The sequence below is a fragment of the Polypterus senegalus genome, chromosome 9 (assembly GCF_016835505.1).
Source record: "Polypterus senegalus isolate Bchr_013 chromosome 9, ASM1683550v1, whole genome shotgun sequence".
Lineage (NCBI taxonomy): Eukaryota > Metazoa > Chordata > Cladistia > Polypteriformes > Polypteridae > Polypterus > Polypterus senegalus.
The window spans coordinates 128,989,905-129,007,053 of NC_053162.1; the positions used below are offsets into that span (position 1 = coordinate 128,989,905).

The 17,149-nt window shown below is 34.4% G+C and overlaps 1 protein-coding gene across 1 annotated transcript in view; it reads left to right on the forward strand.

The window, feature by feature from the left end:
• The window catches only part of LOC120535778 (septin-7-like), a 113,386-nt gene that overhangs the window by 85,337 nt on the left and 10,900 nt on the right, over positions 1-17,149 (forward strand). Inside the window, exons 9-12 of the mRNA XM_039763837.1 lie at positions 91-142; positions 9,635-9,760; positions 14,784-14,919; positions 16,912-17,057. Of these exons, the coding sequence (XP_039619771.1) occupies positions 91-142; positions 9,635-9,760; positions 14,784-14,919; positions 16,912-17,057 (460 nt within the window). The remainder of the gene's footprint in view (positions 1-90; positions 143-9,634; positions 9,761-14,783; positions 14,920-16,911; positions 17,058-17,149) is intronic.

Here is a 17,149-nt window from a genome sequence, read left to right on the forward strand (position 1 = left end):
AAGTCATTTCCCATACTTCATCAGTTCTTCACAATTCTTTATTACAGTTTCATATTACACATTGTAACTAAATTCTTTCTTCTGTTATAGTTGAAAATGGAGAGCACTGTGACTTCACAATTCTCCGTAACATGTTAATCAGGTATGACTTTTGAATAATGCTGAAATGTTTAACTCTATATTTCATTTTTTTGTCTAAATTGAATTATCTCATTTGAGGTTACCTGACATTAACAAGGTTAAGATAAGGTACCAACAAGACACTAATTACATTTGAACCTAGACAAAATTATATAATGAACCGTGCTTATATAGTTTTATGATGGGGATTATTCCAAAGAATTCCTCTTTTTCAATGTCATTGATCATTATTTTTCTATATGAACTTATTTCATATTTAATAACTACTAAACCTCTTATTGTAAACTTTATGCCATAGTTATTTTATTTTATGGTGTACTAGCTGTGTTACCTGGTTTTGCATTGGAACTTTCATAGTACAATTCTGGTGCCATTGTTTAACTGGATGCTTTTCTTTACACAAAATATATTTATATATACAGTATATATAAAGCTTTGTACATAGTATTTCAAACTGTGAGGTTGTTTGTTAAATTTCTGCTTCTAGCACTGTGTGTCCATGAGCAAATCACTTCACCTGCCTGTGCTCAAAAAACACAGGAAAAAAAAATGACCTAATGTTTATCAAATGTGGTTAGTTGAGTTGGATAAGCCAAAAAGAAAATCTGAAATAACAGTTCCAAGGGATTGTGTCTGGGTGCCTGTGTTTCATTTGCTTCTATGATAGGCTAGTGCCCTTTTCCTCGAGATGAGATGGAGAGTCCATTTTCTTTAAAAATGCCAAATCTCCCAAATAGTATGTTTTACTTTTATTTTTATAAAGTAACATTGATACACTGTTTTACAATATTTGTGCAGTCTCAAGACAGATTTATACTCAATAAGATTCTTGCCCTGAAAAACTGATGTATTTGGAATGTTTAAGCTTTTTCTTCATGTTTAGACCCTGGTACCCTTTAACCCTCATTATAACCTACAAGAAAAGGCAAAATATCTTTAAATTAAAAAAAAAAAAAAAAGTTTCAGTTTAGATCACAGTTTTATGTGACAAATTAATATACACGGTGATTGTGAAGAAATAACATTGACTTGAAAAATGGAAAACTTCTTCTTTAATCTGACCTCAGTTTATTTTTAGTATTCTAAGATGATTTTTACTTAAGTTATGAATTGATTATAAATTACTGTAATATATGAATTAGCATTGATTTAGTATTGTATGCAAAGATTTAGGTTATATACCCTTGGAAATAAATATGAAAATGGTTAATACAGTAGTCACCTTATGCTACCTTAGAAATTAAGTGCTGTTTAACTAGCATGATGCTTTATAATGAAACCTTAAGGGGCTAAGTAGGTTTTTTAGTGTAACCATTTCCACACTTATAGTCTGTTTGCTTTGTTTATAATCAGGGGATGATTTGTTACTTTGTTTCAGTCCTGTTAGGTTGATTTTAACACGGCAAAATTTCAAGCAAACTAAACATATCAGTAAACATCCAGTAGGCATGTCAAGGACATGTTTTATTGAGCAGCATTTTTTTGTACACAGCAAAAATATCATGGAGGATTGAGAACAGTTTTGCTTGCACACTGTCACATTTTCCACAAGTATTTAGTTTAATTACCAAACATAGTTTTATGAGAGAGTGCATATTATCAAACACCTGGAAGCCTACTTGAAAATTGTTTGCTACTACAAATGGTGTGAAAAGAACATGTTAAAATATACAAATATACCTAAGAAGGCAAACTCTGCTGAGGGCATACAATGATGTGCTAACATTTTATGACAGTAGACATATTATAGTTTCATGTTGCATATTTACTCTACAGTACCCAAAATTTAAACATAACTTCATATTCGTTATTTCAAGTCACATGTCTATGGGATTAATTCTGTTTTTTTAAAAAAAACTTATATTTGCTTAATTTTAAATATTGAACGCTTACTACATATGTCAAAGTTAGTGCGCTTCCAGTATTTGCATCACACTCAAAGTGATCCCATTGAGAGGATGCCCCACCTGGACGCATCACTTTTGTGGTGAAACATTAAGAAGTTTGATTGTCAGCCTCACAGAGCATTGCTATTCATTTCTCGTCACCTCTGTGTGTATCTTGATGAACAGATTACAACAGAATTTACACATTTTATTTTTTCCTTCTTCTTAAACTACCGTCTAATCTCATAGGCGGCTCTAAGCCTGAATCAGGTGCTTGGCTTGCTATGATTGACTGGTAATTGGATGAGTTTTTTATTTGAATTTTGTTAGATTTATTCTTATGTGCATATTTATTTTTACCTTCATATTTTTCTTAATGCTTCATGTTAATAATCAACTCATTATTCTGTCCATGAAATTCTCAAATTACCAACAGCAGGCTCTTAGCCTATTACAGCTAGCACAGTTTCACCCATAATGCTCATTATTTCCTGTAGTTAGGTCACATGTTGTATCACATTCATACCTTATATCAGCTGCTACAGGGTTCGCTTGGTACCGCACCAAGACTACCCTTTCCAAATGAATCTTGGCACAGTCTATATGATTGGCATGTTCACTTCTACCTGAAAGAAGCAGACTTTTATGGAAATTGCACAAGATTTCAAAAAGAGTGCTGTAGATGAACTTGGGGTGAAAATGCCTTAAGTGTGTGGTACATGAATAATAGTTCACATGAAACTATTCCTAGTACTATTCTTTAGCATATTTTTTAGAATAGAAACCTCAGAGAGAGAGCAACTTAAATTAACGTGTTACATTTAATTCAAGGCCAAAATATTAAAGAATATTCACCAGTTGTGATGAGCCAACTCTGATGAATTCTCTCTTTGATTGTCAAAATCAGAAATATCTGGAAACATCCTTCAACTCCATGAAATGCACTTAAATTAATGGGGAGGGAGGTGTGTGCAATTGTTTTACATGTGAACAATAATTTTTAAGAACAAATAATTTTTGAGTGCCAATATTAGCGATACATTTCTGTATATAGCACAAAAAACAGAATTATTTGATGAAATGCATATTTAATGTTAAATATCAAATAATTATTTTTTCAATTTTTTTTTTTAAAGTGTATTTCTACTCAAAATTTCAACGAATATTCAGAATGTTACTGTACTGCCTTTTCAATCTTCCATACGTTATGCATTCATTAAACAGTAGGGCTGAGTATCAGCACTGAAGTTCTGATTTGATTTGATTCTGCTGGCGCCCTGCCCAGGATTTGTTCGTGCCTTGCGCCCTGTACTGGCTGGGGTTGGTCTCCAGCAGACCCCCGTGACCCTGTGTTAGGATATAGCGGGTTGGATGATGACTAACTGACTGATTCACAATGCCCCAATTCGATATCAATTTAATCTTGACTGAATTAGCATGTACTGATATGTTTGCAATGGTGTCTTTTTTAGAAATTACTTAACCTTGCATTGCATACATTAAAATAATGTGAAAAATTTCAGTAACACTTTATCTGAAGAGTGTCTATATAGTAACTTCATAATATATGCATAAGCATTGAATTATATTTAAGAAGAAATACTTGATTAGTAATGAACAGTTGACATCAACATTTGGAAAGTAAGGAACAAATATCACTCTGTAAAAAAAAAAAAAAAAAAAAACTTTTTCACAGCATTCATTCAAAATTCACCATAATTTAATCAACATTTGTAACACCGCATCAGAGTCCACACATCTATATCATCTTGCAAATATTATAAAATAATCAAATATTGCTTCCTAAAGAATCAGTATGTTATTTAATATACTTACTTGTGTGTTATGAATCTGCATGTAGAAACCCTTCAACTAAACTGTTAGCCAAATTTATTCCCCTGTTGGACATTTAAGATAATCTTGAATTAGTCGAAATTAAAGATACAGCAGGAAGACATATCTTTCTATATCTTTACAAGTTACACATATCTTCAATTGCTTAGTGAATATAGTAGCCACATTAATCAGTATGGAAAATGTGTCCTGACATTCCCCAGACAAAAAAGGAAGCATTTTAAAATGAGGATCTGGAGCTAACGTTTGTTGACAATGACATTGAATGAATGGAACATAAAGAAAAAAGTACCAACCATCTTGACTAATAATGCTACTATTGTGGAGCTACTTCCAAGTTGGCTGCTTTGTGCACACTTTCACTTTTGTATCGCAGGCTGTTCTGAAAATTCCAACAGTTGCCCACTTGCTTTGCAAGAAGAGGTGTCTTGCCAACTTTTTTCACTGTACCTGTACATCTAGCCACATGCCTAAAGAGAGACAATGTTTATTGGACTTGGCCAAACACAAACTTGTGTTTCATGTGGCCATGCAAAGGAACAGTGCATTAGAAATGCTAGAAAGGTTTTTGGAACAACAGTGAGTCATCTCAGCGGCTCTTTATATAGACAGCAAGGTTGCTTTCGGTGTGACCAGCATGCTTGTCTATAACATGTCTGCCACGGGTGCCCAGTTGTTTTTAATGTGCGATTGTCACATAGGAATCTGCTGCCCTGGATGTTCAGCTGTCACAAGTTATGGTTGCTCTCTTAACCGCCATGAGAGATGTGGCTATTCTTTGCATAAGATCTTCCTAAAGCATCGATACAATAACTTCACTCAATTGTTTCTGGTTGGTATAACATACCGCAGTTCAAAAACCTGTATCATCTGTCAAAAGCCCAACAATGGTGTAGCGTCTCTTATATTTACAGATCAAAACTGCTATAGATTTTTTGTTTTTTTTGCCGCACAAGCTGAATTAAATGGAAGCTTGGAGCAACCTGCCAGCTCAAGTGTGGATTGTTTAGGCTCTACTCATTTGGATGGCTAATGAGATTATGTTTATGGCTGACGTTGGGGTAAATGATCTCTCAAATTTGTTCTGTTACAGCAATAATTAACATCCGAGTTACACAGCTTACATATAGCTTTGCTTTTACTATATTCCATTGTTCTTTACCAATGCACCATTTGAATCCATACTAAGTCCACGCATCTGACTTAAGTGTCTAAGATGCTGATTTCAGTTGATGAGAGCACACCATTTTATGCAAGATAGTAAAGTGCTTTTTCTGCAGAAGTCCTTAACAGGTGCATTAGCCCATATACTGGATTGGACGCAAAAATCTGCATATAGTAATATAGCAGGATGGAGATTCACAAGATCGATCTTGAGACTTTAAGAATCAATATTGAATCATTTAAATGAAAACTAACAATTAATCCAAAAATCGATATTTTTTTACCTAGGCCTAATTAACATTAACAGTGTGTCCAGAATTTAAACAGCTATTCTCATCAAATTTTCCAAATGCTCTGTACTTCAGTGATTTCTATATACACAAATGTTCAAAACTGAAAAAAGCTCCTTGAAGGGATTCTGTTGTTTAGTAAATGTAACCATATTTGAAAATGTGCTTAGTGCCATAAACAGCATCACATCTCCCTCTGCAGCTTTGACAAATTTTTGCCTTCTTAACAAGTGACCTGCAGAAAAAAAGTGTTTTAACTGAGTCTCAATGTCAGTCATTAGGGGAATGTCTTTCCAAGTATCATATAGATAGTGAGAGAGAGATCAAACAAACAAACTTTTTGTCCCCAGGGAAAGTTTAGCTTTTTACAGAAGCTCTTTAAATAAATAAACATATAAACAGGTCGATAAGTATGTAAGTAAATAAATAAACCTACACACACAATTTTGTTTGAACACACACCAGAATAACTACTAAGCAATGAAAATTCAAAAGAAAGTAAAGTTCTGACTTGGCTGTCACAGTGTGGCCTTATGCAGACATATTGCTATTGGTATAAAGGAGCTCCAATAGTGCTTCATAACACACTTTTGCTGAATGATTTGTTGTCTGAATGTACTCCGTGTGTCAGAGAGAGGATGTGCAGCATGTTCATAATAGCACTCAGTTTTGTTTTAATTCCCTTATTCACTATGACCTCCGGGGGTCCAGAGTACATCCTATAACTGAGCTTGCCGTATTAATTAGCTTGTTAATTCGGTGGGCCACTCTTGAAATGATGATACCAGCCCAGCACACCATAATGTAGAAAATTGTGCTGGCCATCACAGAGTTGTAGATGATGTGAAGAATGTCACTAACCACATTAAAGGAATGTATTCTCCAAAGGAAAAAAAGTCTGCTCTGCCCTTTTTTATATAGTTCCTATATGTGCGCAGGACCAGTCCAACCTCTCATTAACGTGGACCCCCCAGCCCCCAAATCCAACCCCCATACCCCCAAGCGTACTTGCAGGACATAAATTCAGGACATTTGGTGCAGTGAAAGTCAATAACCGTTTCCTTGGTTTTACTGTACTACTGTACACCAAGGTGCTCACGATGTGCCACCCATTGTGCAACATCTCTGTTAACTAATCCAAGTCGTGTTAATAAAACGATGTCCCTTGCCCTTCGAAGCAAAAGACTAAATACATTTTATTTTAGTATTAGCAAATGGAGCCACTCATGTCATCACTGGGATAGGCAAGCCAAATAGCCACTTTATTTGCATAGATGGTTATTTGCTGCGACTTTTGTTTGTGCTGGTAGACCTCCCACATCCCACACTCCTATATGCATAACTGTGGTTGTAAGATGCATCCCAGCACAACCCTGAACTGTATACACCAGTTAGAAAATGGACAGATGCTTCGACTGAAGGACATATGTAGAGGTGTTCATTACAGTTACAGGTCACATACAGATCCATACGAAAAGACATTACCTTTAAGACACGTATGCACTACCAAATTTCTGGTTTCCTTCTGTGTGCGGATTTTGTGATTAAATGCATTTGCAAGTTTTCTGCAAATTTTTAGCCAACTACTAAGATCTGTGTTATATACATGTGAGGCTGTCCCTTTTCTGATACTGGCTGAGGTGCTTTTGAATAAAAGTTAATTTATGCTGCCTGCATGGCAAATTTTCAGGAAAATATTTGATGAACAAGGTCACTGTTGACCAGAGCATATTATCTATGAGAAATGCTTTACCAAATTCTGCCCATCAGTACATTAAGTTCTCTCCTATTGTGAATATTGAGACTGTGAACCTCGAAGGTTGAGTTTCCAGTGTGTGTGCACAGGGAAAAAGGGCTATATTTTATTATTTTTAATCAAAAACACTACAGCAGAGCAAAAGATGTGATGTAGTTTACATATATGTATTAATTTATTAAACGGCAAACTCAGAATTATATACGGCAGTAAAGTAATATAATTACAAATATATGGTGGATAATTGCTAAGAACACATACATATGTTCTGGGAAGATTGGCTTAAAATCTTGCAAATTGGTCATCATGACAAGTCTTCTTATATTCTGTTGTATGGCCCAACATAAGTTAATTGACCAGTAAGGAGCAGCAGCTGAACATAAAGACTGTATATAGTTGATGCGATTACACTTTTGCAGATCAATAGTAATCAGATGGAGTGTGCTATGACTCCCTGAAGGCGCCTCTTACATAATAAACTCATTGCTGATGTCAGAAAACATTTAAAGGGGTTAAAGTAAGTGTGTTTTGGCACCAAACAGTTCTTAACCCATTAACTAAATTGAACTTTGCTTTATCTTCAAAGAAAGAATTGGCTTCCTTGAGAGTCTTTTCAGAGCACAATAATTTTATAGCCTGTAATTGCTCAGGCTCCCACATGTGTTTATCTCTAGCCAGAAGGCAGTTGTATTCCCATCAAATGAAACCAGTTTTGATCCTCTCTTGTTGTGTAGATAAGGTTAATATTGATGCAATGCTTAGGGCAAGCATCTGCACTCAAGTCATTTGTGATGGGTAAGTTAATAAAAATATTCTCCTCTCCACCCTCAGTCCAATAGAGACACTGGACTATGTCCAAGCTTCTATTGATTACAACTGCTTATTTTTAAATTAGATGCAGAACAGCTTCTCTTAAAAATACACAGATGCACATATAGACAAAAAAGATTCCACCTTCACTGATTAGTAAACAATAGGCTTGTTAGCTTAAGAGCTTTATTAGCCTTATATCTTTTTTTTTTATTTTGTTTTGGTGTTTTTTTTTTTTTTTTTTTTGTGTATAAATATTAGTTATTTTATTTTAGTAAGATGTTTATTTTGATGGTGTCTGAATAATATGCCCACATTTTTTCATTTTGTTAAAAAAAATACAAAAAAAAACCCAAATAACTTGTGTGCCATGCAGTTTATTGTAATAGGCGAAAAAAATACCTTGGTTAACACTGTTCAATGGGACATAAAGTTTTTACATTGTTAATTATGCAGAGGCTGAATGTTTAAAAAAAAATGAAGGTGAAAAATAGGATTTGAATCATCAACCAATTCTAATGATGATGAATAATCAAACATCATAGACCCTAAAAGAAACTAATCAGAACATCCCTAATTTTTCATTAGGTATATAAGCAGACACTTTTTCCATTGAATTAATTTGTCACCTATATTTAGATTTACACCTATAATGAGTCTGGTAAGACAGATGTTTTGATTAACTGCTTATGGTGTCAATATAATATTATTACATTTTTGTTTTTTACTTTTTTTTTTATTATTATTATTACTTTATTGATCTAGTCATCAGCACATCTGCACTTGTATATTACACAAGGCCAATGCAGAGATGTCCTTAATCCTAACTTAGACATTTTTGAATGTGGAACAATACCAGGATAAAATAAAAAAAAATATGCAAACATTTCATATGCTGTAACTGGGGTTAATGTAGAACTCTAGAGCTGAGAGGCAGCTGCTCTTTCTACTGCCAATGCTACAAAATGACCAATTATGTAAAAATATTTATCCCTTGAGTCAACATTTGTTAGAAGTAACTTTTGAAAAAGTATGTTAATTGCCATCCTACTAGAATATAAAATTTCCAAATCCTGTTTTACTTGCTAACATTATTCAGCAAGCACCATGCTTAATGGTAGGAATGGTAATCTCATGATGATGATGATGTGTGATGACCCATTTAAGTCAAGTTGAGTGTGCACCATTGAGACCAAAAAGCTCGAATAGAATAGAAATCACTTGGTTCTCTACTTAATAACATATTAGGTCTGACAACTTTCAGATTAGAGTTAACAATATATTTTTCAGTGCATCTTGGCCATTCTTTAACAGCAGTGCAGTAGTGTACATTGTGTAATGACATTTCCTAAAGCAAAGTGTAGTATGAGTTAGGTTGTACACACTGAACTCTTAGATTAATTTGTGATTTCCTTTTTATTTGTTTTTTTTAGGCAACCTATATGGTGGATTATGTTTGGGCTGTTTTGTTATCTGTAAATTAGTTCAGTCTGACAACCTGGTTTGAAATAATACCAATACAAACTTGCCCAATGAAAAAAAAAAATCTTAATTGAGTATTAATTCTAATTAATGTTTTAACTCAAAAATTAAGATAATTTTGAGCATGGGTTTTCAGCATTAATATATAATGTAAAAGTATTTACATGCAGTAAAAATGTTTTTTTTTTCTAGGTGACTGTTTTATCTTTCATGCGTAATATTCTTAACTAATATTTTTTCTTCTATCTAAGGACCCATATGCAGGATTTGAAGGATGTTACAAATAATGTGCATTATGAGAATTATAGAAGCAAAAAATTGGCTGCTGTCACCTGCAATGGAGTCGATGCAACTAAGACTAAAGGTCAACTTACTAAGTAAGTGTTGATTCCCTCTCCCCCCATACATTAATGCACTATTTCAAGTAAAAAGCTGTTTTCAATTGAAAATTTAAATTAGTTTAAATATTTAGGTTTATATTACTCAAAATGTTTCAGCCACGTTGTCAGTATTTCTAGTTACTTGAATTAGAACTTTAAATAGGAAGTTGTCCTTTCAGTGAACAATCATCTTTATTAACAAGCTCCACAAGTATAGTATTTCAAGGTGCATGGACAGTTTAAGGTGTAGCGGTGAGCATGTGGGAACATTAAATTATTCAGTACTTACTATGGAATCTGACAGATATCTGATGCCATAATCAAACACTGAGTAACAAATGTAACTTTGTCTTTGGCTAGTTCTACATATTTTATGGACACCACTGATATTTATGGAGTGTGGTTACAGGATCACTGCATACATAAAATACATAGGTGCCTCTGAGACAATACATAGTGTATTTTGTTATGTTTAATAAATATTGTGATTTTTAATTCTCTTATTTCTAGGTATCATGCAAGTTCTTGTCTAGAAAACTGCTAAACCAATTCTTGAATCTGACTTTACTGATAGATGTCTTTTGTCTGGCGCTTTACCTGTTAATTTCAGGGATTGCCTGTTTCAGGAGATCAGTCCGTAATAATAATAAAAAAAAAATCCTTTGAGACTTGAGAAATAATAATGTACATCTGTGCACTTATTCTCCATTTCACTGGCAGTCTCTATTATTATAACAATCATCTTTGCTTGACACTTTTATCCAAGGTGATTTGGAACACAGGCATATAAAGTGACTTGCTCAGTGTTTGTAGCAGGATTTGAGCTCGCAACCTCAGGGTGTGAAATCTAAAAACCTTAACTGCTACAGCTCTGCCAGCCTAGGACTCTTTATGAGAGTTTAAAAATGGTTCTTGACCGGAAGATTAAAAAATTGTAAATATTATAACAGAAGAAAAGTCTGATTTAAAATTAACAATAGGCAGAGACGAATCTGAAAAATGTGATAGTACATCATAATATAACATTCTTTTGAACTTACCCTTGATGCTGATAGATGGTGCATATATTGATCAGCATGTAATTTAGATTCAGTTAACTTGCTGATTTTGTCATATAACGAAATGACTGATGTAAACAAGTGATGTTTATAGTACAGTACTTCATCTGTGATACTTTTTTTAGGGAGAAGGGGAATACTGTAGGAAATTGGTGACGTTTAGTAGTGGTTTTTTAGCTGACTTGAAAAGGTGCAGTTTATTTTGGAGAATGCTTTTAATTTTCACTATCTCCTTCACTTATTTGCCTTTGATGATAAATGTAAGCAGCATTTTTCCTTTGTATGTTTTTAGCAAAGGAGCACATTTGATGTAAATGGTTCATAGAAAGCTGTGTATAGCCTCAATGAGGTTTTAATAGTCTCATTTAATTACTTCTTTCTTCTCCTCTTCATCTTTTCCCACTTCCATATGTGGTCGATGTGCTTGGCCAGGCTGCTCCATACAGTTCAGTCCAGCATCTCCTCCCCAGTAAAACTATTTTTCTTTAGTTCTTCTTTTACTTTATCTACCACTGCTGTCGCTTACCTCACATTCTGTTCCCTTGTACTTACATTTTCATCACTTTTTTGCCAACATATTCCTTGTCTGTCCTCATCACATATACATACCAATTCAACCTACTTTCCTGTTCTTTCTTAGATACCTCTCACACTTTGGTTGAATCTCTGATTGTCTCATTTCTTATTCTTAATCATTTTTTGTGACTCCACACATCCATCTCAACATTATTATTTTTGCCTTATCCAACTTCTCCTGCACTTATTTATTGCCCATGTTCCATCTCTATTCATTATCTGACCACTCTTTTAAAACTTTACATTTAACCTTTGCATTAATTATTTGATGACACAGTACTATTGATGCCTTCTTGTAGTTCTTTGATCCACGTTGCACTCCATGTGTTCTCTCTGCATCTCTAATTATTCATATTGGGCTACTTCTTTTCCTAGATATTTAAAATTATCCACTCTGTTGCTCTCTCTGACCAAACTTCTGAATCCTGATCATCCTTATACCTCATTCTGTTTTCTTTGTATTTGTCTTCAATCGTCCTCCTCCCAAAGTCTCGTTTAATTAGTGTTTTTTTTTTTTTTTAGCTAGTGAATACAATTGTGGATCATCAGTCAACCTGACAATACATGATTATGATTCATTCTTATAATTAGCACTTATTTGTCATTTGATATCTACAGCAGCAGTATGCCTAGTCCTTTGAAGATTATTACATTATTGTGACAGTGATAAAGAAAGTAACAACAACAACATTTATTTATATAGCACATTTTCATACAGAAAAATGTAGCTCAAAGTGCTTTACAAAATGAAGAATAGAAAAATAAAAGACACGGTTATAAAATAAAATAAGTCAACATTAATTAACATAGAATAAGTAAGGTCCGATGGCCAGGGTGGACAGAAAAAACAAAAAAAAAACTCCAGACGGCTGGAGAAAAAAAAAATAAAATGTGCATGGATTCCAGACCATGAGACCGCCCAGTCCCCTCTGGGCAATCTATCAAACATAAATGAAACGGTCCTCTGTATTTAGGGTTCTCACGGAAGGATTTGATGATGATGGTCACGTAGACTTATGGCTTTCAGTCCATCAATGTTGGAGCATCATGATGCTTTGAGTAGGTGGTGGTGGCGCAGGCCGCTCCATGGCTCAGGCCGCCACCACAAAGAAACCGGAAAAAGAAACCGAAGAGAGAGTAGGGGTTAGTATGGATTTTAGAGCCACTATGAATAGTAGTTATGATGAATTGAACATGCAGAGTATCGAGATTAAGTTAAGTGAAGTTATGAAAAGGCCATGTTAAAGTAATGTATTTTCAGCAGTGTTTTAAAGTGCTCTACTGTATTAGCCTGGCGAATTCCTATTGGTAATTACAAAATTAATAATTAATTGATTAAAGTAATTAAATTAAGTAATGTAATTAAAAGAACAGCAATTACTTGTTAATTGTAAGTATAATTGAGAGGCCTTATATTTAATTTATAGAAAAATACAGTGATAGTGCTGCTGCCTCTCAGTTAAGAGACCTGGGTTCGCTTCCAGGGTCCTCCCTGTGTGGAGTTTGCATATTCTTCTCATGTCTGCTTAGGTTTCCTCCGGGTGCTCTGGTTTCCTCCCACAGTCCAGACATGCAGGTTAGGTGCATTGCGGATCCTAAATTGTCCTTGGTATGTGGGTGTGTGTGCCCTGCGGTGGGCTGGAGCCCTGCCTGGGGTTTGTTTCCTGCCTTGCGCCCTGTGTTAGCTGGGATTGGCTCCAGCAGACCCCGTGACCCTGTAGTTAGGATATAGTGGGTTGGATGATGGATGGATGGAAAAATACAATACCTAAGGAGTTCAGAACTGTGTAACTTTGTATTTTATGTATAGGTGAAGTAGATAAAATGTATTTAATCCTCAAGAGTCATTTTAATCATTTGTGTACAGTATATGTGATATACTGTTCTAGTAAACAGGAATAAGTCTACCAAGACTTCAGAGTCTAATAAAAATGTGTAATGGTATTTAGTATCCATACTTACAAATGTGATATGTTTATTTACACTAAATCTTGGCTGAAAAATCTTCTCAGTCCCAAAAAATTTTTCTCTCAATATATAAAAAAAGTCCTGGAATGGAAAAGCAAGACGACAATACGTGATCTTCTAGGAAGTTCTCGCAAGACAAAAAAGACTGGCCATGGAGCGTCTCACGGGGACTGTAAACATGAGACTTGGTCCCAAGAGATTCTCCCAGGGCAGTCTCGCTGGGATATGGAACATACGATTCTTGCAAGACACGCCCTTCTTATCGAATAAGAGCAAGGACAGCCAGCAAAATATTCAGTCAAGTAAAGTCACGTGCAAGACACAGATCCTATGCTCTCAGCAAAGAAGTAAGAGCAGCGCGGAGAAAAGAGACCCAAGGCACAATACATATGCAGAGAAAGGTACAGAATATGAAAGCAGTAACAGTTGAAAGTATTGTAGCGTCCCAGCCAAGCTGAAGCCTTTTTTGTTTTAAGTGACTGTTAGGTCCGATCGAGGGAGGGCAGAGTGCAGCACGGAAGACTGATAGCTGGGTGCTGATTGATGCGGTAAGGGGGAGGCAAGACTTGTGGGAGGAGGGGTTGGAGAGGGTGCTAGAAAGTTGTGTTTTTGGTTACGCAGTCAGCGATTGTTAAAGTAGAACTTTTGTGACACTTTATTACATCAGTCGCTACAGTATCAAAAAAAAGATAGCACAGATCAAATTGACGCAAACAAAAGGAAATTAGTTTAAGTCAGAGAATTTCAAAAATGGGGTTTAACTCACATGCATTTATTGGTTACTTTGCAAAAAAATATTATTAACTGCTGATGATGTGGATCATTTTGTCTGTGCTGAAATTCCAAACAGAGAAACCTATCCTAAATTATTGTACAAAGTCATTAAACACAAGACTCACATACCTCATTTAAAAGATTCAGCATATTGGGACACGAAAGATTCCAAATATTGTTTTTGCAGAAGTTCTGAAATAAAAGTGAAACTAATGAAATAGCAACAATTCAAAGAAAAAAAAAAATCTTACAAGTGTGTTATCCGGAAAACCAAACACGGGGATTGGCGAGCGAAGCCCCCTAGTCTTACAGTAATATAACCCTTAAATTCAGATTAATAAAAACAATAACTCTAACTCTACATCATGTGAAACCTCACTCTTTACCTTAAGTAATTCGAAAAAGTACTATATACCATAATGCTTAAGTCAGTTCAGCAACCATCTGCACAGTGCTTTCTGAAAGCCCTATTTATTTCTTGGTTAACTTTCTCTTTGGGAAATAAGGAGGAAAAAAGAGAAAAAACTTATAATTGAATACCTTTTATATAGTGTGTTACAAGAAACTGTAGTGTAACATTTAATTGTCACATTGTTTTCTGATATTTTGGCATGTTATTAAATAAAATAAATTGCTCTTTTAAGGAGTCCCTTAGCTCAAATGGAAGAAGAGAGAAGGGAACATGTTTCAAAAATGAAGAAAATGGAGAACGAGATGGAACAAGTTTTTGAGATGAAAGTCAAAGAGAAAAAGCAAAAATTGAAGGATTCAGAGGCAGAGGTACTTCTACTGTTGCAATAATCACTATTACAGGTCTTGATTGAGTATGGTTATTATAAGCTGCTTTTATTCAATTCATTATTTGACTGAATTCATAAACTGAGTGTTACTAGTTTTCTGAAATTTCAGTTACTCACTGCCCTTCTTTTAACTAATTTTCCCCATTTTCCTGTTCTGTGAAGAATAAAAAATGAATATTACTATTAAAGGAATACTTAAACAAAATTTTAGTCTTGAAGAAAATATCTGTAAAAAGGTGTATGTGATTTTCATTTTACTTAAAATGGTTTTCTAGTGTTTTATAGACTGCTTATAACAGTGTTTAAAATGGAAGACAGAAGGTCTCGTGTTTATACTTCAAATAGTGGATATTAGTGCAATTCTCTCATAACACTTTTACTCTTAAGTCACTAGGCAACATGCACTCATAGATTATTATACAGATTTATGACTTAATACTAGAGATTTAATTAATCACAAAATTCTCTTATTTGATATGATACAGTAATGTCACAATTTGACACATTCTTGATGCAGCAAAATAAAAAGTATCATGGGTATACATCTTACCCTTTCATCCTAAATGTATTTATAACTATCAACATTATAAATGTATAATAATTGAGGTATTGAAATGAAATAATGGAGTTTTGCCAGATCTGTTCTGAGAAGTTTCTCTGCAGCATACTGTATGTAGCACTAAACAAAAGCAGCACATAATAATGTAGCCATATTGTTAAAATCTCATATCTCCTCTCTTTAAAACCATCTCGGGTGAGCAACCACAGCACTGCATTGCTCAAAAGTTTCTCACTTATGTTCTTAAGTGTCTCTTGATAAAGATGAGTAAACAATAAGCAAATATGTGCTTATGTTGACAATGTCACACACAGAATAATCCTCTTGTTGGTGACATAGGTTCTTGCAAATGTGAGTATGTTTCTGCTTATAATTTTCCAATATTCAAATGGATCAGCATCTAAATGAATGCAGATTACCATTTAAATGCATGATCATTTACCTGAGCAGTTCCCTGTATGGCTCAGCTATAGCAGACTTATTCTGTTGTGGAAGTGATACTAATACTACTACTGTCTTTGTCTCTGATGATATTCTGAGCCTCTGCCTTTTTTTAGGATTCCACATAAATATATGTAACATATTAAAATGTGTAGAACTGTGGCAAGCAATTTTCAAACAGTGAATGCAATTAATGATATTAATGTTAAAATGGTATGATAATAATTAAAATGCATATAATTTTCTGATCCTTGCAAGGAGGTCTGAGATCTGAATCAGTTGTTCTTAAATGCTAGGTTAATAACATGTGCAAAACGTCACATTTGTGAATCCCAGACCATTAATGGTGTTTATATAGTGTTTTTTGCATTGTGTGTGATCACAGAAATAATCACATTTGCTCACTGTCACATCCAAACAACTATTTGTTAGCACTCTACACTTGTTTTCACTTGTATGATTCCCAAAGGGGTGTGTGAGAAGCCAATGCTTCCCCTTTGTTCCATTTCAAAATAAATTTTTGAATTCCTTCATTCAATTTCTTTCAGAAGTCTTTCACACATTCTCATTTTTTTGTTCTTCATATGCGCTATTAATACTTATTTTTCATCTGGGGCACCATGCATGACAGGCTTTGCCAGGCTGTAATTAACCCTTTCACTACCTAGCATCTAATGAAGGTATTTACTTTTCTTTTCCACCTGGAAGCTACCCTTGTCCTTAGCTGCCTGTTGCTGGGTAGGTTTTCTTAATAGTCGATATGGGTTGGTGGTTATGCTAGAAGTCATATTCATTTCAAGTTCGTTTTTTTTTTTTTTTTTGCATATCTTAATCAAGTCCTCTGTGAGTGTTTAGAATTAAGCTTCATGCAAACAACACATTTATACATTTTTAAATTATTTGTGGCCTTAGAAAAGGACAAATGTAATGTCATACTACTTCTCTATTTTTCTGTCTTCAATTATCTTACAGCTTGAGCGCCGACATGAGCAGATGAAGAAAAACCTAGAAGCACATTACAAAGAACTAGAAGAAAAACGCAGACAGTTCGAAGAAGAAAAGATGACCTGGGAAGCACAGCAACGTGTATTGGAGCAACTGAAACTTGATGCATCAAAGTAAGGATTACGTTAACTTATATATTTGAGGAATCCATTTACATTTCTGCATAAAAAATGAGTTGAATAAATTAACTCTTTTGTCTCCATAT